Source organism: Rhineura floridana, chromosome 2 (genome assembly GCF_030035675.1).
Source record: "Rhineura floridana isolate rRhiFlo1 chromosome 2, rRhiFlo1.hap2, whole genome shotgun sequence".
In the NCBI taxonomy this organism is placed as follows: Eukaryota; Metazoa; Chordata; class Lepidosauria; order Squamata; family Rhineuridae; genus Rhineura; species Rhineura floridana.
In genome coordinates this window covers 23,595,793-23,619,503 of record NC_084481.1, presented here as the reverse complement: position 1 = coordinate 23,619,503, position 23,711 = coordinate 23,595,793, and the positions used below count along the sequence as shown (strand labels likewise).

General features: G+C 45.2%; 1 protein-coding gene across 3 annotated transcripts in view; it reads left to right on the top strand.

The window, feature by feature from the left end:
- SLC39A10 (solute carrier family 39 member 10) overlaps nt 1–23,711 on the top strand; it is a 73,282-nt gene that overhangs the window by 39,952 nt on the left and 9,619 nt on the right. For all 3 annotated transcript variants that reach the window (XM_061608181.1, XM_061608180.1, XM_061608182.1), the window contains exons 5-9: nt 240–458; nt 13,200–13,320; nt 18,395–18,766; nt 20,333–20,413; nt 22,197–22,387. In XM_061608181.1, the coding sequence (XP_061464165.1) occupies nt 240–458; nt 13,200–13,320; nt 18,395–18,766; nt 20,333–20,413; nt 22,197–22,387 (984 nt within the window). The remainder of the gene's footprint in view (nt 1–239; nt 459–13,199; nt 13,321–18,394; nt 18,767–20,332; nt 20,414–22,196; nt 22,388–23,711) is intronic.

Genomic DNA, 23,711 nt, shown 5'->3' with positions numbered 1-23,711 from the left:
CATGAGCCCCAACCAGCATGGCCAATGGTCAGGGATTATGGGAGATGTAGTCCAACAACAACTGGAAGGCACTAGGCTGGGGAAGTCTGGACCAGATTGGCCCTTGGGCTCATCTTAGCAGAGCTGTGTGTGTGTGGTAACATTTCTTCATAGCTGAGAAGTGCAGTGTTGCACATCCTGTAGATCTGGCTGTACGTTGAGGAATATTCACAATGTGTCTTTCTTTTCCTTCCCACTAGTCGCAAGGGGCACACAACCACAGTCATCACAATGGCCACGGTCATCAGCATGAGCACCAGCATCTCCATGGCCATTCCCACGAGCATGGAGAAATGGTTCAAAGCTTCCTAGACGAGTATGATGCTGTGCTGAAAGGACTGGTGGCACTTGGTGGGATTTACCTTCTGTTCATTATTGAACACTGCATAAGAATGTTCAAGCACTACAACAAACAAAGGGTATGTTTTTTATATCTCTTACATTCTAATACATAACAAAAATGGGGAAGGAGGTCTCTTTCTTAAAATACCCTATTAATGGCAAATACACAAAATTGCCAGCTGACAGTTGTTGAACCAGTCTAGCCAGTATATTCGTATTCTGGCAGGAATCTAGGGCTGAAAAGCCAGTAGAACCCAGAATGGGCCCAGCAAAGATTTTGTCCTGCTGACCCTACATCAGGTTCTGTTAGCATCCAAAGGAAGTGGTGGTGGTGGTGGGGATTCACTAATAGGCAAAAAACCCTTGTGGTTTAAGAACCAACAGATATTTCTATCAAACTATAAAAGCAGAGAAATTGGGCAGCTATAGTGAATGCACCAGGGGAGCAGGAGACCTGACCTCTGTGAGATATTGTACTGCCCTACAAATTTGTTAAAATGCAAACACAATTTGAGTTGGTCTTTCACAGTCCAATCCACTTCCTGTGTAGCTTGGAAGAATTTGGTAACATGTGCCTCTGAGCATATTGTGAGCAATGGAGAATTACATTTTTTGTATGTTTGTTGGTGTTCTTCTTACTTTGCTTTTTTCCTGTGTTACTACTGTTTCTACAGAGAATCTAACCTAGAAATTTTTCTTTCCCTCAGTATTCATCCTAGAAATCTATGTCAAATTTATCTTTGTTAATTTCAAAGCCTTTTTATTGGTCAATGTCATATGATGGTGAAGACAGCCTTTTGTGTTTCAAACTGTTTTGGGTACATTACCAGGTGAATCTGAAACTGCAATTTGATGTAAAATCAGACTGATTACAATATGTTGCTACTTAAGCAATGAATCTAGCTGTTGGAAAAAAAACAAAATTGGCCTGACCAAGATGCATGTGTTCAGCCTGCTATGCTTAAACTACTCCACTTAAGGAAGGGTGGACATGGTCAGTTAAAAACATAGAGCACACCTAGAAATTTGCTAAACTATATTCCACCTTTCCCTCTTTTATCTTGTGCAAATTGAGGCACTAGTGTAAATTATGCAAAGTGTTGCTGTACTTCACATATTCACAGAAACAAAAGCAAAAGAAAATAATTTACTATAGGAAACTTTACTAAAATTGAAAAGTAAATCAAACATATTTAAAGTGACTATCTGAACTATATTAACTGTCTTAATAATGTTGCTTCCTTCCTGCTAAAACAAGATCAGCACAGCACATGTCTTGTTTCTGTTATTTGGGCTGGTTACAGGTGCTGCTACCACTCACCATATGCTCAGAGACATATGTTACCAAATTCTTCCAAGCTACACAGGAAGTGGATTGAACTGTGAAAGACCAACCCAAATTATGTTTGCATTTTTACACATTTGTAGGGCAATACAATATCTCAGAGAGGAGGTCAGGTCCCCTGCTCCCCTGGTGCATTTACTATAGCTGCCCAATTTCCCTGCTATTTAAAGTTTGATAGAAATATCTGTGGGCTATAGGTATGTTCTTAAACGGCAAAGTTTTTTTGCCTATTAGGGAATTTCTCTGCTTTTCAATCTGGGTATTGTATTGATCATTTGCATGTTTTTTGAGTTCAGTGGGATTTACTCCCCAGTAGTCATGCTTAGTATAAGTGAAACTGACCGCAGGGGAAGAAGAGAAGAGGGAGGGAAGGCTGGAGTGGACAGGGGAGGAGGAGGAAGGGAGGAAAGGAGGGGAGGGGAAGGAGAGGAGGAGGAGGAGGAGAAAGACAGGTCTGATCACTTGCATGCTTATTGAGTTCAATGGAATTTACTCCTGTGCAATCATGCTTAGGATAGGTAAAACTGACCTGGGGGAGGAGGAGAAGGGGGAGAGAGGAGGGGCAGGGGGTTGGAAGGGGGAAGGGGTGGGAGGGGTGAAGAAAGGGGGAGGGAAGGGGCAAGAGGAAGGAGATGGGAGGGAGGTCAGGTTTGATCATATGCATGCTTTCTGAGTTCAATGGGATTTACTCCTATACAATCATGCTTAAGATAGGTGAAAATGACCTTGAGGAGGGGAAGCGGGAGAGAAGGGAGGAAGATGAGGGATAGGGAGGAAGATGAGGGATAGGGAGGAAGATGAGGGATAGGGAGGAAGATGAGGGATAGGGAGGAAGATGAGGGATAGGGAGGAAGATGAGGGATAGGGAGGAAGATGAGGAAGATGAGGGATAGGGAGGAAGATGAGGAAGATGAGGGATAGGGAGGAAGATGAGGAAGATGAGGGATAGGGAGGAAGATGAGGAAGATGAGGGATAGGGAGGAAGATGAGGAAGATGAGGGATAGGGAGGAAGATGAGGAAGATGAGGGATAGGGAGGAAGATGAGGGATAGAGAGGAATGGGGAGGGGAGGAGATTGAGTGGGTGGGTACTGGGCAGAGGGAAAGCCCCTTTCCAAAAGGAAAACATTGTTTATAGTATAATTGTTTTTCAGGGTTTCCCCCAACTTTTTATTCTACAGCAAGCAGATGTAGTCTCCCGCCCAAATTTAAACCAAAGCTGTCTCTGGCCACATCCACACCAGACCTTTATTTCACTTTAAACAGTCATGGCTTCTCCCAAAGAACCCTAGGAAGTGTAGTTTGTGAAGGGTGCTGAGAGTTGCTAGGAGACACCCTATTTTCCATAGGAGGTATACCATCACTGCGGGTTGTAGCTCCACCTATTGTGCGAAGGCAAGAATGTTTTTGAAGTCAAGACTAGGGGCGTCAGGCCCCTCCCACTCTCCAGTTCATTCTTGCCTTCGTACGAACAAGTTCTATATTTGCAGATAGCGTAGCTTAGCTAAGTTTCTTGTGTCTACTTGTGTGTTTGTCCGACAGTGTGTGGAGGTTGTTATATGTAATTCCACTTTCTCCCTCCCCTCTGTCTTGTCTTTAATTCGTTTGTGTCTCCTGGAGTATTGTTGGGGGGGATCTTCCCTTACCCAGTCCCTTTTCCCCAGCTTTTTGAGCCTGTCAGCTCAGCAGAGACCGCGGCTTGCGGCTGCAGCTCCCGATTTGCCCCACTGTTTGCCTCACATAGGAGCTGGCTCTCGCGGCCTCCTTATTTCCCCCTCCAGGAGCTTGCGGCTGCGACGGCTTTCGTCGTTCGGCGCCGGTTTTGACTCTGACTCCCGACCCCTTAATTTTGCCGCGGCTGCGGCTGATATTGGCTGCCGCCTAGCCGCTTGAGTTTTTTCCTTTTTTTTTTTTTCGGCCGTTTCTCCTCCCCAGATCCGTTCCCGGCCTTGTAATTTGCCGCGGCAGCGTTTGCAGCCGGTGGCTGCGGCTGATCTCTATTGCCGCCTCAGCGCTTAGTCTTTTACTCCCTGAGGCCCCGCCACTGACTTAGAGCGGCGTTGCTTATATCGGGTCTGTGGCTGCAACGCGTTGCTGAGGCAGCGCCTGACATTTTTACAGTCCGCTGGGCTGCTCAGTGCCATTGCCCCCCCCCTTCGTAATACGCCATTTTGACCGTTATTTTCTCCCGCTCCTCGGTCGGACGCCATCTTTTTTCTCTTTTCCCGCCTTTTTTGTTCAGTCTATCCCATACTAAACAAAGGGGGCTTAGCTGGCAAGGGCTCCTTGTACGTCTGTGTTAGATAGGGTTCCTTAGCTCTACTTGGATTCCTCTATCACACGACTATTGCTGCTGCTTCTGACAACTAGCTGACAGCTAGCTCCTGTACTTCTGTGGCTGATTCATTATTGCTGTGACTGAGCTCTAGACTTTTGAAACTTGCCAGCTCTGTCACTGGGTGCACAACTTGTTGACCTGTACATTCTGCCCCTTCTGTGGCCGTGTGCTGAGACTGTGATATTGTGCACGAGCTGTTGACCCGTACATCCTGCCCCCTCTGTGGCCGTGTACCAAGCCTGAAGTTTATACTGTACATCCTGCCCCCTCTGTGGCCATGTACCTAGCCTGAAGTTTATCTGTTCATCCTGCCCCCTCTGTGGCCGTGTACCAAGCCTGAAATCCAGCCTACATTATACTAACGCTGATACCATAGTGCATCCTGCTCCCTCTGTGGCCGTGCACTTAGCCATCTGCCAGTGTATCCTACCCCCTCTGTGGTCGTACACTGTGCCCGTTCGGGTCCCTACATCCTGCCCCCACTGTGGCCGTGTACCACACCCAAAGTGAATTTAAGATGGCAGAACAGCCAGGCATGTCTCAGCCAAGCCGCAACCTTCTAAGGCAACAAACACTAAGCATTCTAAAGCACTGGCTAAGACCAAACATCTTGCCAGCCATAGCAAACCAAAGCGTCCACGCTATGCTTCTGTGCCGACCCCCACCACAGCAGCTCAGGAACAAATAAGAGATATATTCCATTCTCCTGCTGCTTCCTCTGACGAGGAGGACTTTGCTGGTTTTCCTACTCAGCCTTCACTTACCCAGCCTCCCTCCATGCTGCCGCCCAGGGCTTATTCTCCGGCTCAACCCACGGAGCCAGCTACTCAGGCACAAACATCTGCTCCAACAGCTACTCAGGCACAAACATCTGCTCCTACGGGGCTGCAGCTGTCCCATGATTTCCTTTCCCAACTTCAAGGCATGCTGTCATTTTTCACCCAAATGCAGTCACCACCACAAATCCCTGCCATACCTCAATGCTCTATGGACCAACGTGCGTGTCATGAAGCACACCCTTCCTGTTCCCCAAATCCCTTTGGTGTAGCCAGAGGCAGATGTCTTGACGAAGCTTCGTATGGGGAGGAATCAACCTTCACTGACCACGTTGAAGGAGATGACTGGAGCGACTATTCGGATCATGAGGAGGATACGTCATATCGCCTGTTTAATGCCTCAGATTATCACCCCCTGGCACACAGGGTAGTTACCACCCTTGGTCTCCAAGCTGCGCCTTCAACATCTACCACTCCAGCTATCAAAGGGGCCAAGGTCCTCAAATCCCCTGCACCTACTGAGCACTACATCCCAGTGCCGGACCCCATTGCCAAACTAGGCCTCTGAAGAATGGTCTCATCCATTCCAAACTCGCCGCTTCAAGAACCTGGCTGACAAGCTTTACACCCTAGCTCCGGACTTTGCCACCAAGCTAGCCGTCCCTGGCATAGACGAACTGATCGCTAGCCTAGTTTCACGATCGCTTTTGCCCAGGGAAGGAGAATCCCAACTGAAGGACGCTACTGAGCAACGACTAGACTTCGCCCTCCGCAAAAACCATGAGGCCACCGCTTTCTCCATGCGTGCCTCCGCATCAGCCTCCGTCTTCTCCAGAGCAGCTATGATGTGGCTGGATGATCTTCTAGAGGACACTAACCCGGACCCTGTCTCCCTCAGAAGGTCACTGATAAAGTTGCGTAAGACAGCGGCGTTTGTGGCTGATGCCACCTTGGATGCCACTCAACTGGGGGCACGAGCCATGACGGCTCAGATAGTTGCTCGACGGACCCTCTGGCTTCGCCACTGGCAAGCTGACTCTGCGGCCAGAATGAATCTGTCTAGGGCTCCTTACTCCGGATCTCTACTCTTCGGCGAGGAAGCTCTAATGGCAGTGCTGGTTGATCCCAAAGACGCCTACAAACCGTTTTTGGCCACTGTCAAGAACATCGACCACAGGCCTTTCAGGCGACCTCCTCCCTTCTGCACTAACCAGCCCTTTAGAGGAACGCGGCCAGGAGGACGAGGCCGCGACTTCAGATCATATGACCCCAATTCCTTCAAGGGATCCTGGAACCGACGTTTCCAGGGCAGAGGTCAGTACCAAGGGTGCAGGGGTACCTCATCGTCCTCATATAGGGGAGGGCCTCATCAACGCAAGCAGTATTAACGCACCTCCCATTGGTGGCAGATTACTTAATTTTGGAGACCAGTGGCTGCGCCTCACTACGGTCTCCTGGATCAGGGAGCTTTTCAGTTATGGCTATGCAATAGAGTTTTGGGCGACCCCACCAGACAGATTCCATCCGTCCCCTTGTCCAAGAGCACCAGCCAGGCACAGCATCATGCAGACAGCCATACACCACCTCTTGGACATAGCGGCAATAGAGCCAGTCCCCACAACTCAGAGGTCGGAAGGGGTGTACTCCCTCCTATTCGCTGTGCCTAAACGAGATTTGTCATGGAGGGCGGTATTGGACCTCAAGTTCGTCAACTGTTTTGTAACATATCGCAGGTTCAAAATGGAATCACTCCACTCCATTACAGAGAGTCTGCATGAAGGAGACTTCCTGGCTTCTATCGACCTTAAGGAAGCGTATCTCCATGTGCCCATTTGCATAGCCCACAGAAAGTTTCTTCGGTTTGCCTTTGGCCACCAGCATTTTCAATATAGAGCGATGCCGTTCGGCCTCTCCTCTGCTCCAAGAGTATTTACCAAAGTGCTACTCATTCTAGTGGCTTATCTCCGGATTCAAGGGGTTCATCTCTACCCATATCTGGATGATCTGTTAATACGGGCAAAGTCTGAAGAGCTGGCTCATCATCATTTAACAATCACCCTCAATGTCTTGCAGGTCTACGGCTGGCTTGTCAACTTCGACAAAAGCCATCTTCAACCAACCCAGTGCCTACTACATCTAGGGGCGATGTTGGACACCCTGCAGGCAATGGTATTTCTGGCTCCAGATTGCATCACGGCCATCACAAACATCGCAAGGTCCCTGATGCAACAAACATCCGTAGACGTCATGCTTCTAGCCAGGGCGCTCGGAATGTTCATCTCTACCATCCATATTGTGCCATGGGCTCGTGCCCACACTCGTCACCTTCAGTGGACTTTGCTGCCCTTTCAACAGGACATTGCCAGCTCCAACCATCGCAAAGTTCGTTTGAGCCCCGCACTGCGCCTCTCCTTCCGCTGGTGGACGAGGGCCCAACACCTTTCCAAGGGCACGCCGTTCAAAGAACCCCGCAGAACTGTTGTAACCACAGATGCCAGCCTCATCGGCTGGGGAGCCCACTGCAACTCCCAGTACGTTCAGGGGGTTTGGTCCACCGCAGAGCAGACTCAAAGCATCAACTGGCTGGAGCTAAAGGCTGTCCACTTAGCTCTACTTCATTTTCAGTCTCTGTTCCCTTTGGACCATGTGCTCATTCGAACAGACAACACATGTGTAAAATCACATTTGAACAGACGGGGGCACCAGGTCTCGTCCTCTGCAGGACCTAGCCTCCCTCCTCTTTGTCTGGGCAGAACAACATCTACAATCCCTGAAAGCAAACATCTCAGAGGGATTTGGAATGTGACAGCAGACTGGCTCAGCAGACAACAGGTTTTTCCGGGAGAATGGAAACTTCATCCAGCCATTTTCCATCGTCTCCAGTGTCGGTTCGACGCATTCTCAATCGACCTGTTTGCCTCCAGTCGCAGTTGCCAGCTTCCCAGGTACTTTGCCCGATACCTGGACACAACAGCGGAAGCAGTGGATGCGCTATCAACACCGTGGCCAGAAGGTCTTTTGTACGCCTTCCCTCCAATACCAATGTTAGCCAAAACATTGAGGAAGGTGTGAAGCGAGAGGGCACAGCTGGTACTGATAGCACCATTTTGGCCACGCCGACCGTGGTTCTCGGAACTTCTTGCAATGTCAGTAATGGATCCTTGGACAATCCCAGTCAGGCCAGACCTTCTATCACAGGGCCCAGTATGGCACCAGGACCCCACTTGGCTCAACTTAACAGCGTGGCGTTTGAACGGAAACATTTGAGGTCATCTGGCCTGTCTGACGCTGTTATTGATATTATCTTGGCCTCGAGAAGACCATCTACCACTGGGATTTATCAACATACTTGGGTGGCTTTCTCCAAGTGGTGCCAGTCCCACCACCACGATCCATCCCAGGCCACCATGCAACAGGTGCTACAATATCTCCATAACGGCTTCATGATGGGACTTAGACCCAACACCTTACGTCGACATGCCTCAACTTTGTTGTCTATTCTATCAGTTTCTTCTTCTGGCGCGACTATTGCATCACATCCGTTCATCAAACGCTTTTTGAGGGGAGTCGCCCTACAATCTCCGGCTGTTGTCCATCGGTTTCCCTCATGGAGTTTGCCGAAGGTTCTGCAGGCTTTGCAACGCCCTCCGTTTGAACCCATCAGGACTGTGCCTCTACGTATGCTGTCCTTCAAGGTCTTGTTCCTGATCGCAATCACATCTGCCAGACGAGTTTCGGAGTTGGGCACATTGTCTTCTGCTCGCCATCTCTGTGTCTTCCATAAGGACTCTGTTGTACTGAAGACTGATCCTTCCTTCCGTCCCAAGGTTGATTCCGTTTTCCATTGCAACCAAGACATTGTTTTACCTTCCTTTTGCCCGAATCCTACCCATCCTCTCGAGAAGGCTTGGCATTCGTTGGATGTCCGGAGGGCTCTCAAGACCTACCTGTCTAGGACCCAGGATATACGACGAACTGAGTCTCTGTTTGTATCCTTTAACCCACGTTCTATAGGGCATAAAGTAGCTAATTCCACCTTATCCCGCTGGTTGCAGGCTTGTATTGCCCTAGCTTATGAATCCCTTAAGCTTCCAGTGCCAGCTAGCATAACAGCTCATTCAACTAGGTCAGCGGCTACTACAGCTGCTTTTACTACCAACGCTCCTGTTGCTGATATTTGCAAGGGCTGCAGTCTGGTCTACCCCACACTCGTTTATAAAGCATTATAAAATTGATCGCTATGCCTCTGCTGACGCCTCTTTTGGCAGACGAGTGTTGCAACAGGTTCTTAATGAGGATTAGCATGTGGGTGGTCCCTCCCTGTATGGGCTGCTTAGGTACATCCCACAGTGATGGTATACCTCCTATGGAAAATGTACCATTGGTCTCACCTGAAAGGTGATTTTCATAGGAGGTATCCCATCACGACCCTCCCAGTTGGAGGATGACTAGATATTTTCTCATGTGTTATATATTCCTGTTACGCTATTATATTTAAATTTATAGTGAAGTCAAGACTGCTAGTTCTGTTATTTCGCTATGTTGGAGTCATGTTATTATCAATGTTACCATTGTGTTATTTTCCTGCTGGCAGGCCTGTTGGCCTTGTTATTGTATTTTTAGATATTTCTCTTTAGACTCGCTGCGAATGAACTGGAGAGTGGGAGGGGCCTGACGCCCCTAGTCTTGACTTCAAAAACATTCTTGCCTTCGCACGATAGGTGGAGCTACAACCCGCAGTGATGGGATACCTCCTATGAAAATCACCTTTCAGGTGAGACCAATGGTACATTCCCCTCACAGAGCTACAATCCCCCAAAGAAAGACTGGCTGTTAAACCTTTGGAGCTCTGTCAAGGGAATAGGAGTCTCCTAACAACTCTCAGCACCTTTCATAAACTACACTTCCCAGGATTCTTTGGGGGAAGCCATGACTGTTTAAAGTGGAATCAGTGGCTGGTGTGGGTGTGGCCCCAATTAGCCAAGCCAAGCAGCTGTGAGTCTTGACTTTTAGAACACTGGCCATTTATTCTTGCTGACCATGCTCGTGCTTATCATTGACTACAATGTAAAATTTCCTAAATTAATTAAAAATTATCCAGTCATTTTTTAAACTTTTAACTGCAGAAGATGAAGGTCAGAGTATGGAGCAAGGTCAGTAATAGGATTACAGGTACTCTGTGAACATGGCTGATTTTTAAGGAATTTCAACAAATTATGAGACCACTGACAGAAAAAAGTCCAAGAAAGGTCTAGATTTTTTTCCTCTTGTTTACACTTTGAACTCTTGATTCTCTCTTGAGTGTTTTGTGTATCGCCATGAAAACACAGAGGATTGTTAAGCGAGTGTTTCTGAGTTCAGGACGCTATGTTTTGTAAGGTTTTGTTTTGAAGTGAGTTTATGGGAAGGAGCAGAATGGCATGCGGGGGTATTTTCAATATGATGTTGCGGAATGCAAAAAAATCCATGCTGGCTTTAGTATACAGCCACTCTTGTGGCTATATAATGAATCTGTCTTAAGCTGAGTCAGACCACTCATTCATCAAATCCGGTTAACTTTAACCCTGACTTGCAGCCACTTTCTAAGGTCTGAAGCATAGACTTTACCTGGCTCTGTGACCTGAGGTTTTTTGAACTGCATGGAAAACATATGCTTTTCCACTGAACTATAGGTCCAGTACGTTTAGTATCCAAAAGTACATGAAAACACTCTTCCTATGGAAACTCTGGACAATTTGAAAACTACTAAGTGATTTGAACCTGCTTTAGGGCTTTGTTTTTCTCTGATAAAAGGTTAATAATGTTTGTGTTTCTGGAATGATGCTGCCTTTTTCCAGCCTTTTATTATTTTTATTTGTAGAGCAGGATATCCTACTCAAGTATGGTGAAGGCATATTGCTTTTTTCTTGAGGTTGTTTTCAATTACTGGTTAAATCATTGACTTCTGTGGGGGCTCTGCCTTTTTGCTAGTATCCCAAATTTGCAGGGGTGGGGGGACAACTCCCACTTTTTATATTTGATAATGTGACTTCCATGATACTTTTATTTAGTAGAATTCTGGGGCTTTCTTGCAGTGGGAGAACAGGACAAGTCCTAGTTACTGATTTCTCCATTTTCCTGCCTGGCCTGGCTGCCTCACACTCTTGAAGAGCACTTCTTAGACAGAGGTAGCCCCAGGGTTGCTGGGCATCCCAACACCCATCAGTCCCAACCTGCATGGCTAATGGTCAAGGACTACGGGAGTCCAACAACCCTGGAGGGCACCACATCGGCTACTCTGTGAAGTTTTCTGTACCGATTGAAGATGTGCTTCCTTCCTAGATAAATCTTGCAGCCAGTCGGTTTTATGTAGCTTTCAAGAATCTCATTCATCTTCACTGCTCATACTTGGTGACCAAAGGACACCCTGCTTAGTTATTTGTGGCTGTGCCATGTTCTCCCAGGCCCCAGTCTGGTTCTTTGTTCTTGTCAAGGGCTGATTGTATGGTGCTCAAAGACATACAAATGGACTTCCATCTCTGTTCCCTCTTGGTTTTATTACCTCTGGAAGTTTGCGTGGCCTGTCCAGCAAAATGGCCTGCTTAGGAGCAGCTACAGCAAAGAGTTGTGTGTCTGGTGTTGTGAAGTGTAAGGTAGATAAACCAAACAGACTTGATTCGTTCTCCTAGAGGGTAAAGGGACTGGGATTTAGACTGTCAGAAGCTCAGGCAATCATAAGATGATTTGCAAAAGAAGAGTAGCTCCATCAGGCAGACTTGGAACTATAAAACCCAAACCACTGCCATCAAGAGATTGTATTTGAGAGAGGAGGGATTGTCTTTACATGCGTGTATGGGTTTTACAAGCCGAAAGAGCTATTAATTAAAAAAAAAGGCTGCCATGTTACAATTCCTTGAAGCCAGAGAGGGTGTCTTTTTATGTAAAAGCAAATTAATTGCATTATGAAGTTATGGGTCAACGTAACATTTTGCCTTTTTGAAGGTAAACCTTTTAATTAATGGGTTGGTGGTTTTTTTGCCAAAACTGGGAAAAATCTGAGCCGTTTGGTCACTCGGATGCGTGAACATATTGATAAGGGTGTAAAGGGACTTGGCATAGTTTTCCAGCCCTGCCTTTGACCTTTTCATGCCCTTTCCTTGACAATACAAGTACAAACTAAGCAGACATTTTGCTGCCTCCTCTTTTGGATCTGGAGGCAGCTACTTTTGAATGCAAAACTTGTTGCGGCTTGCCGAGAAGGCACCAGACCTGTAGTTGGGAAGGGCTCATTACAAAGTTGTCTTCGCCTCCTTCGACTAGCCCATGTTGTGTTTGTTCGTTTTCTTAAAAAATTGTCTTAAGTTGGGAGAAGATTTTGTAGTTTTCATTTCTTAAAATAGTACTTCCATTGAAAACTGGGGAAATGGCATAGACCAGGGGCGGTGAGAGTTTTCCTGTGTTAGCCTTCCCCAACCTGACATTTGTTGCACTACAACACTATCAACCCCAGCCAGCTTGCCTAATGGTCAGGGATTATGGGAGTTATAGTCCAACAAGATTTGGAGGGCACCAGGTTGAGGAAGGCAGTCCTTACATAGTGAGAAACACAATAGAACTATATACTAAGATTAACAAAGGGTGCATCCCATCCTCTGTCCCATGCACGCAGCTCTTGAGTTTGGAGGAGATCCCTATAAAGCACAGCTGAGGAATCTGTGGACTTCCCAGATATTGCAGGACTACAGCTCCCATAATCTCTGACTCTTGCCCAGGGTGGCTGGGGCTGATGGGAGGTGGATTCCAGCAATACTTGTAGAAGAGACCATTAGATATCATGGATACCTGAATGTGCAGTATGGAAGAAACCTCATGTTATTAGTAATGGAGAGACGTGTTGTGGTGTGTCCAGTGCAGGAGTAGCAAACCCAGCAAGGGATGGGGCTAAGAGGCTTCCACAGAAAAGTAGGGGGAATTCTCTCCATGTGCAGAGAGTTGCCTTGGAGGGGTAGCATTGTGCTGATTAATAACGAAGCAATTTTATGCATGTGAGCAGCATATGAGAATATTGAAAATGTAGGCCTCTTGACATCTTTTTTAAAAAAGGGAATCTTATGCAAGTGACATAGCTGCTGCTAAGAGGTTTGTGTTAATTTGGAAAATTAGGTGAAACAGTGTCGTAGGTGGGTGAATCAATGTTCTGTGGCTGAGCAGTTCTAGCATCCTTAATGGCGCGTGGCTGTATCTTTTAAGAGAGCCACAGCATCCGTTCTTCATTGTGCCTTACGGCTGTTCAAATGGGCCTTTTGCCATTCATCATTACCATCCCTGTTGTTGCAAGTACACTATTAACTGCCCTCTCTCTCCCTCCCTCTCCCTCTCAGACTAAACAGAAATGGTGTAAGAAAAAACAGAAGGTCGATGAATCGCCGGTTGGGAGGAAACTTTCTGATCACAAGCTAAACAGGCCCGATGCTGACTGGCTTCAGCTCAAGCCTCTAGCAGGTAACCATTCATAAGAACATAAGAACATAAGAAGAGCCTGCTGGATCAGGCCAGTGGCCCATCTAGTCCAGCATCCTGTTCTCGCAGTGGCCAACCAGGTGCCTGGGGGAAGCCCACAAGCAGGACCCGAGTGCAAGAACACTCTCCCCTCCTGAGGCTTCCGGCAACTGGTTTTCAGAAGCATGCTGCCTCTGACTAGGGTGGCAGAGCACAGCCATCATGGCTAGTAGCCATTGATAGCCCTGTCCTCCATGAATTTGTCTAATCTTCTTTTAAAGCCGTCCAAGCTGGTGGCCATTACTGCATCTTGTGGGAGCAAATTCCATAGTTTAACTATGCGCTGAGTAAAGAAGTACTTCCTTTTGTCTGCCCTGAATCTTCCAACATTCAGCTTCTTTGAATGTCCACGAGTTCTAGTATTATGAGAGAGGGAGAAGAACTTTTCTCTATCCACTTTCTCAGTGCCATGCATAATTTTATACACTTCTATCATGTCTCCTCTGACCCGCCTTTTCTCTAAACTAAAAAGCCCCAAATGCTGCAACCTTTCCTCGTAAGGGAGTCGCTCCATCCCCTTGATCATTCTGGTTACCCTCTTCTGAACCTTTTCCAACTCTATAATATCCTTTTTGAGATGAGGCGACCAGAACTGTACACAGTATTCCAAATGCAGCCGCACCATAGATTTATACAATGGCATTATGATATCGGCTGTTTTATTTTCAATACCTTTCCTAATTATCGCTAGCATGGAATTTGCCTTTTTCACAGCTGCCGCACACTGGGTCAACATTTTCATCGTGCTGTCCACTACAACCCCGAGGTCTCTCTCCTGGTCGGTCACCGCCAGTTCAGACCCCATGAGCGTATATGTGAAATTCAGATTTTTTGCTCCAATATGCATAATTTTACACTTGTTTATATTGAATTGCATTTGCCATTTTTCCGCCCATTCACTCAGTTTGGAGAGGTCTTTTTGGAGCTCTTCGCAATCCCTTTTTGTTTTAACAACCCTGAACAATTTAGTGTCATCAGCAAACTTGGCCACTTCACTGCTCACTCCTAATTCTAGGTCATTAATGAACAAGTTGAAAAGTACAGGTCCCAATACCGATCCTTGAGGGACTCCACTTTCTACAGCCCTCCATTGGGAGAACTGTCCGTTTATTCCTACTCTCTGCTTTCTGCTTCTTAACCAATTTCTTATCCACAAGAGGACCTCTCCTCTTATTCCATGACTGCTAAGCTTCCTCAGAAGCCTTTGGTGACGTACCTTGTCAAACGCTTTTTGAAAGTCTAAGTACACTATGTCCACTGGATCACCTCTATCTATATGCTTGTTGACACTCTCAAAGAATTCTAATAGGTTACTGAGACAGGACTTTCCCTTGCAGAAGCCATGCTGGCTGTGCTTCAGCAAGGCTTGTTCTTCTATGTGCTTAGTTAATCTAGCTTTAATAATACTTTCTACCAGTTTTCCAGGGACAGAAGTTAAGCTAACTGGCCTGTAATTTCCGGGATCCCCTCTGGATCCCTTTTTGAAGATTGGTGTTACATTTGCCACTTTCCAGTCCTCAGGCACGGAGGAGGACCCAAGGGACAAGTTACATATTTTAGTTAGCAGATCAGCAATTTCACATTTGAGTTCTTTGAGAACTCTCGGGTGGATGCCATCCGGGCCCGGTGATTTGTCAGTTTTTATATTGTCCATTAAACTTAGAACTTCCTCTCTCGTTACCACTATTTGTCTCAGTTCCTCAGAATCCCTTCCTGCAAATGTTAGTTCAGGTTCAGGGATCTGCCCTATATCTTCCACTGTGAAGACAGATGCAAAGAATTCATTTAGCTTCTCTGCAATCTCCTTATCGTTCTTTAGTACTCCTTTGACTCCCTTATCATCCAAGGGTCCAATTGTCTCCCTAGATGGTGTCCTGCTTTGAATGTATTTATAGAATTTTTTGTTGTTGGTTTTTATGTTCTTAGCAATGTGCTCCTCAAATTCTTTTTTAGCATCCCTTATTGTCTTCTTGCATTTCTTTTGCCAGAGTTTGTGTTCTTTTTTATTTTCTTCATTCGGACAAGACTTCCATTTTCTGAAGGAAGACTTTTTGCCTCTTAGAGCTTCCTTGACTTTGCTCGTTAACCATGCTGTCAGGCTGTCTCTGTTCATGCAACCTTTGTGCAAAGACAACAGTGTTGTACTAGCCATTAATCTTAGTCAGTACATCTTCTTTAATTGGTGATCACTAGAGCTGCCACTTATTTATTATTTATTTATTGATTTCATTAAACTTATAGACCGCCCCATAGCCGAAGCGCTCTGGGCGGTTCACAAGAAGAACAAGAACATGCAGGACAAGCCGGTTTTAACAATGGATTTTGCGTCTCCGCCAAGTTCTACTACTTCTGTGGTGATTTTGTTCTGCGCTTTATGCTTTCATGTGACTTTTGTATATGTATTTCTGCTTCCACAGTGGCATTTCGCCCATGTCTTCTCTTAACTCTCCAGAACGGATCTGGGGAGGACAGATGGGTGTCCAAGGGGAGAGGAGAGGAGAGGGAGGAAAGTTATTTTGCGCAAGCAGAAATCCTTGTACTTGATAAAGGAATCATAGCTGAGTAATCGTATGACTTCCAACCCATTAATTAAATCAGTTAAATATACATATATTTGCATTCTTTCTCCACTTTTAAGTACATGTCACAGTAGGTCACCATTTTAAAAGAAGCATTCTGTAATCTTTCTTATTTTTTTATTTTTCTGCCCAATTCATTGGGGGCAGCTTTTTTAATCAGTTAATCTTAACTGCACTCTTGACTCAATATTGCAACCCTAAAAATAACAGAATTCATTTTGATTTGCCCTGTGGAGTTTGGGTCCACATGTATGGAAGTATGACTCTTGCTTGAGTATCCAGAATACATAGCCGGTTTTTTATTTTCTTCATGAAAGTTTTTCCATGAAGTGTTATATCTCAGTTCCTCAACCACTGTTAATGATTGGCCACAAAACAGAATGTCCAGGCATGGTTTACTGTGGGATTGCAACCCGGGGTTAAATGTTTATGCAGCAGCAGTTTCGCCAGTGCCTCTTTGCTTGCACAGTAACAAATCGTTTTCCCTGCTGTCTGCCTCTATGTGCCTTCTGGGAGCAAGGCTCAGCTCAGCAATTTACACTATGGTTTCATCTTGCCTTCCAAGCAATAGGCTATGATTAATGCTAAACCTAGTTAAGTGTTGTGACTGCACTGAAACTCTTGATCGCTTTCGTATTATAAACGTAAGGCCACACCGTGTGCTGGCAAAGTTGGGAATAACCCCCCAAAATCAGGAGTGGAGCAACTGCAGATTATTAAACAGATGATTAACAAGGAGGGGGAACCTGTGGCCCTCCAGGTGTTGTTGTACTTCAACTTCCGTCAGCCCCAGCCAGAAAGGTCAGTGGTCAGGGATGATGGGAACTGTAGTCCAGCAACATTTAAAGAGCTGCTGGTTTGGGCATCTTTCAGGTGATAATAAAGGTGGCTGGATCTTGGGATGCACTGTGAAGAAGAAGAAAAAAGCCAAGTGTACAGTTAACCTCACAGCTGCAGCACTCCAGTGGAAGGCAAGTGATCTCTATGTTCATGCATAGGACAGTGGGTTAGTTAGTGAAGTGAATTTGTAGGAAAATGGGTTCGTTAGCTAGGCTAATTTGTATATTATCTTTCATTAAGAATCTCCAGAGCAGTTTATATAAAAATAAAATGCAAAAATAATTAAAGTTTCAAGCAAAGCAGATCCAAATCAGCATTAAAACAAAAGAACTACAAGGTAACAAGATCTTAAAAGCTAGATTAAAATCAATAAAAAGGAATAAAATTATGTCCGGAAGGGCTAGGAAAATAGAGGTCTTTGCCTGGTGCGAAAAGGACAGCAAACATAGGCATTCTCTGGGGAGAACACTCCATAATTGGGGTAGGCCCCTCTTCCTGGTAGCCACTCACCTTGCCTTGCTTCAGACCGTGGGTGCACCCATAGAAGGTGGTCCTAAAATACATATACACTTTTAGCTTTATTTACCTTTTTAGCCAGAATGTTAACTGGAGCATGGCACAGGGAGCACATCACCCCAGTGCTTTATCGACTCCACTGGCTCCCACTTCATTTCCAGGCCCAATTCAAAGTGCTGGTTCTGACCTTTAAAGCCCTAAACGGCCTTGGACCAATGTACCTGAGGGACCGCTTACGCCCATATGTACCTGTCTGGGATTTAAGATCATCAGCCTCAGGTCTCCTATGCATGCCTGGAGTGAAAGATGACTGACAGGCATGTGGGAGAGAGCCTTTTCAGCTGTGGCCCCCAAGCTTTGGAATACTGTACCCCAAGCAGCTCACTCTGCTCCCTCCTTGATGATTTTCCGGAGACTTCCGAAAACGAACTTGTTCCGGAGAGCCTTTGGGAGGGACTGAGGGTAGAGCCTGACACTGATTTTATGCCTTCTATGTTAATTTTAACCTCAGTAGTCCCTTCAGTACCACTCCCTATATATGCATATATGTGTGTGTGTGTATATATACATTTATGTATTTTAATTGCATTTTATTTTAATGTTTTTGTGATTTTTATTGTGCACAGTTTTATTATGTATGTTCTCGATTTTATTGTAAGCCGCCCTGAGTGCCCTATTATAGGGTAGAAGGGCGGGATAGAAATATTTTAAATAAATAAATAAATTTTCACTATAAAAAGTCCATACAGCTTTTTTTTTGGACATGTATGTGCACTCACACAAACACACACACATATAACACACAACAATGTTGTCACAAGAAATTAAGGTTAAAATAGGCCTTGCTAAAAGTTGCCATTTGTAGTTTGCAGTTACTCTAATCGTTTAGCATTGTTCCATTGCTGTCACTGCTGACTTTCAAACAGTACAGTGTTTAAAGGTGAAACAGGAACAGTGCTTTTTTATCATCTGGTGTCCATGATTAGTGTTCCAGGTAAGTATTGGCAGCACCTCTGTCCTGATTAATACACCATTGTTACCCCTAATTACCACACCTTGTTTCTTTGGCTCATTCAACACAGGAGCAGATGATTCTGTTTTATCTGACGATCGACTCAATGAAACCGAACTAACTGACCTAGACGGCCAGCTTGACTCCCTGCCGAAGACCTTCCTCTCCATAGAGGAGGAAAACAGTATGCTCCACTCTCATAATGACGTCTCCCGTGTTGTCCAAGACAGCGATCTCCCCGATGTGGAGCATGAAAGCAACCATCGAGAGGATACGACTGCAGTAAGGAAGCACAACCATCTTTGGTCACACAAACACTCTCATCATTCTCATGGACACTGCCATTCTGGCAAAGACCTGAAAGACACCGGAATAGCAAACATAGCCTGGATGGTAATAATGGGAGATGGTATTCACAATTTTAGCGATGGTTTGGCTATTGGTAAGTTAAAAAACAAACAAACACGAAGTGTGTTTGGGGTGTGTTTTTTGTAGCTAACTATCCAGCATAAAATACAGTAGTGTGATAGTATGATTATTAGTACCTAATAGGTTCTGTTCAATTTTTTTAAAAAATAAAGCAGGCTTTTTACATTAGGGAGGAAAGGAAAGGAGAGCTTTACTGGAAAAAGGGAAGGAGAGAGTCTCTTTGGGGGAAACAGCAGAAGGTAGATATGCCTCTGGATGGATCCACAGCTGCTCCTTTTGGTCTAGCAGGACCTTCATGGAAAAAACTTTACTGTCTTCAGTGTCTGCCTGAAAACATTTTTGCAGTTACTTACAGTTCTGGAACATAAAAGGTGCAGCCTTGGCCGGAGGGAAAGCTTCTCTTGCCTGTTGGATTAAGACTGCTGCTGTGTCATTGGGTAGAAGGCCTCTTTTAAGAAGTGCCACTGTCCCTCTCTGAGACTGGTTGTGTGTGTTTTTGATGAGGAGCAAGATGGAATATTCCTGCTAATTTCTCTTGACTGTTGCCAAAGAAAGGCACCTTCATTGACTGTACAGCGTGGTGGCACGTTGGAATGTCCTGCTGGTTCTCCCAGCCCCAGAAGTGTGGCTGCATAGGTAGGGCCTTGATAAATCTAGCCTTTTGTGGGCTGTAGGGAGAGGAACCTTAAGCCAGCTTCGAAAATAAGTCCACAAAAGTAACAACACCACATTTTATTAGCCCGCCGCCTACACATACTTACGTAAATCATTTGTGGTACGTTGATGACCGGAAAGCAAAACAGACACATAACCCAGCCCCACTTTCAATTTGCAAAACCTTCCTTGCAATTCTTATCTGTGGCAGGCAACCGGACCAAGTGACTGTTTTGTGGTGTGCCTTAGCACCCCAGTCTGGTGTCCCAGACGGTGCAAAACACCTTGACTCTTAATCTTCCTTGCTGTATATCCCAAATTGTCAGGAGAGGCATTCTGTTTCAGTTGCTATGTTTAGCAATACCAATATATGTGGAGAAGGTGGTAGTGGTTGTTCTTAGATGTTAACAGTTTAATGCCTCCTTGGTCTAACACCTTGAAAGGATCAACAAGAGTATTGCTTTTGGTTAATGTCATAAGGATAAGTTACTAAAGCTGCAATCCTAGGGCCACTTACTGGAAATAAACCTCATTGAACTCAATTGGTCTCAGTCCTGAGTAGGCATGTACAGGATTGCGCTGCAAGGTGTGAGCTGGCATAAGAATGGATTTTACATGAGGGAGGAAAGGGTCAAAGAGCAGAGCATGCCTCTCCTGATGTTCTCATCTCTAAAGGATGTTCGTATTTTCCCCATTTCCTAATTCAATGTAGGTCCTTTTACTGGGTGCATATACGCAATATTGCTTACACATAGGACAGAACATTTAAAAACAGGCATTCAAAACACAGTTCCTAGTGTTTTATTACAAAATCTTAGGACAAAGAAAGCTCTCATTTATTGCCTTTGTTGATGGATTTGCTTAAAAATAACCAATCTGAAATAACTGTTCTTTTGTTTTGTTTTCTCTCCACCCCTCCCTGCAGGAGCAGCTTTCAGTGCTGGTTTGACTGGAGGAATTAGTACATCCATAGCAGTATTTTGTCATGAGCTTCCCCATGAATTGGGTAATCAGTTAATCTGATGTCAGCTGTGCATGCTTCTGTGAATGAAAAGTGGCCATATTAATAGATGTAATTGTTTGTGTAGGCCAAACTGTGCAGAACATATCGGGTGATGTAGCAATAGGCACTACAACGAGAGCTCATTGGAAAGGGGGGAGGGGTCATTGGAAATGGCTAGGTCTGACAGATGCTTCTGTGCAGACCTGGAGGCCTGTGCAGTGTGGTGGCGGCTCACAGGGAACTATGTGAACCAGACCATGGATGGTATTTTATGACATGGAAGCATTTTGACATTGAGGAACACTTCCGTGGATATTTGCATGTCAGAAAGTCTATAGACAATAGTTGGCTGAATTTGCGGGTGGATGCCTCTTAACAAAACTTTGCAGTTGTTTTTATAATAGCTTAACATGCCGTATCCTCTCCGCCAAGGACCTGGCACTTCTCCTCAGTTCCTGTTGATTACCAAGCCCATCTCTCATAGCTGTTTCCCTATGCTTCTGGTTTAGCATGACCTAGAGCATGGAAAGCTCCTGTCTGCGCATGTGCTTCAGGCCCTCAAGGATAGCGCTCAGTTTCAAGGTTTTTACATTCTCTCTGGTTGCTTTTCTTCACCACTCCTGTGCGCAGTTCCACACTGAATGCATTAGTGAGGCTCTGTTCGCTGCTCTGGAAGGCTTATGGGATTGCAGGAAGCGATGAATTGATCATGTAATAGACTTAAAGGATATCAGCCAGCTTTGCCCCTTTGCAGTGCTTCTTTGCTTCTCATTCTCCTTTTATTTCTGCTGCATGAAATTATTTTGCAGCTAAACTGTTTTCAGCTCCGCCATAGTTTCCCATAGCAGCAGTAACAGCTGGAATGCTAGGCTTTGTGCCATTAGAGTGGAATAAAGCCACCAGATTCACAATAATGAATGACAGGTACCTTAATAGAAATACAAGGAGGGATAACGCAGCAGGGATAACCACTGGGGTTCCCACCTTAATTCAGGAGCTGAAACCACAGTCGAAAGGCTTTACTTCCATTGACAAAAACCTCTGTATATGTAAATTTATTTTTAACATTAATATGGCAATAGATTAAAGTCAAGGATTTAAAAATAAAATGCTAAGGCTTCAAGTCTGCCTGTCAAACTATTTTGCTCATGTAAAATGAGAGCACATGATGCTCAGAATTACAATTTGAATTTCTTTAAGTCAAGATTCCCTGAATAGGCCAAATGTGCCATTTGTTATTTTTTGTGATTGCATTATCATTCCGTTAAATTTGGATACTGAAAAGCTTTCACACTTGCTAGGCTCAGTGTTTTACCTTCTGTGCTTTTAGAAGGAAGATTTAATAAGGTTCCAGTTCAAGAGCGTTTATGTTCCTGTGACACGGGAGATGTGGAAACTGTTCCCCTTGTGCTACTGTGTTGTCCTGTTAATGGGACTCCCAACTTGATCTTATCACCACAATTCTTCGAAAAAAAAATCCCAGGGAGATCTGAAGTATTTTATTTAGAGTATTTACTCTCAGATTGGAACCCACAGGTCACATATAGTGTGGCAAGATTTTGTGCATCAGCTGTTACCTGTAGGAAAGTGATCATGGAAAAAGCCTTTCTGGGGCTTTTTTGCCCACTGGGGTATTTATTCAACACCATTAGAGTAATATTATTTCATGTTGCAACTGTATGTTTCTTTCTCTGTATGCTGATTATGTTTTTATATTTTTTAAAATATTTTACAGTGCTGCTCTTTGACAGCACTGATTTGATGATCATTCTGTCTTTCTTTTTAGGTGATTTTGCTGTGCTTCTGAAAGCAGGCATGACTGTGAAACAGGCCATTGTTTACAACCTCCTTTCAGCCATGATGGCTTATGTAGGGATGCTCATAGGAACAGCTGTGGGACAATATGCCAATAACATCACCCTCTGGATCTTTGCCGTCACCGCCGGCATGTTCCTCTATGTAGCCCTGGTGGATATGGTAAGGATCACACTACTTTATATACAAAAGCTGAACGATCACGTGCACACGTCACCACTCTGTAGTGAGTTAATCAAGGCAAACAAGTTGTATCCAGGATTAGTTGCTGTTTGGTATGCTAGAGGCAGGCTGCAGCTACTCTCTAAAGCAGAGATGAGGAACTTGTGCCTTCCAGATATTGCTGGACTATTGCTCTCCATGACTTTTGGCTTTCCTAGCTGAGGCTGATGGGAGCTGGGGGCCCAACAGTCTCTGGAGGCAACCTGGTTCCCCACCCCTGCCCTATAGTTTCCCACTTTGTCTTAAATTAACTGTTACCACCACCCAGGACTCCTCCTCACATTATGTTAGCAGCTTGAGAGCCTCTTCAGCATAGTTCTTTGTCCTGTAGCTTGGGTAATGTCAGAAACCTTGGAACTGTGTAGGAGGAAAGCATGCTACTTCCATTCCTCACAAGAGGGAGGAGATTGGTGTGAGAGGAGGCTCTCGCATGGCCTGGAGCATTGTCCAAGGCGCATGAACATGAGGTGCTCTGCAGCAATTCCTACACTGCCTGCGTAACGTACGTTACCTCTTGATACAACAGCTAAAAGAGGTATAGCAGAATTGACTGGTGCCTATGTGAATCTGCCATAGGATTGCACATGCCCCCTTCCCGCAACAAATTCTCTCTCCTTTCCCTTTTATCAGTAAGGGGAGGTGCTGCCACGAGGAAGCCTGCACAGTCCTCATTTTTGAACCTGTTACATCTATGACTGTGTGACTCTCACGCTTTGACATTTGTTGCTGCTTTTATGTTGCACAAAATACAGGAAACCATGCAAAAGGCCATTCTTGGTATAGACTGGAAAATAGATTTACAGGTAAAGCTTGTGAGATGCTCCAACTATTTCGGCTTCAGTTACTTGAAGATTGTCATCTTTCATGGATAATGTGAAGCAACGCACATGTAAAATCTTCTGCAGAGTATTCAGAGTTGATGCGTTACATATGTCATTGCTCTGCTTGGCAAGAATGATACCTACCTCTTACAGGTGCAAACCACAAAAGGGATGGAAATGAGTGTGGAATTTTAAGACTTCCTGTAACTAGGATGCTTTAACAAGATAAAGGCCTGGCGCAGACATAATGGGGTAGGCCTCTCGGCCTCGATTCAGCAGCTAGGAACAAATTCCCACTCCCTGCCTTAGAGAATGTGCTCAACAAATGACTTTAACCTGCAGACAAAGCTGATTGAGTTCTCCGCTTTTAAGCAGTTTAAAGCAACCTTGCACTTAGTTCAGCCTAGGGAGGGGCTGCATGGCAGGAGCACATAATCCTTTGG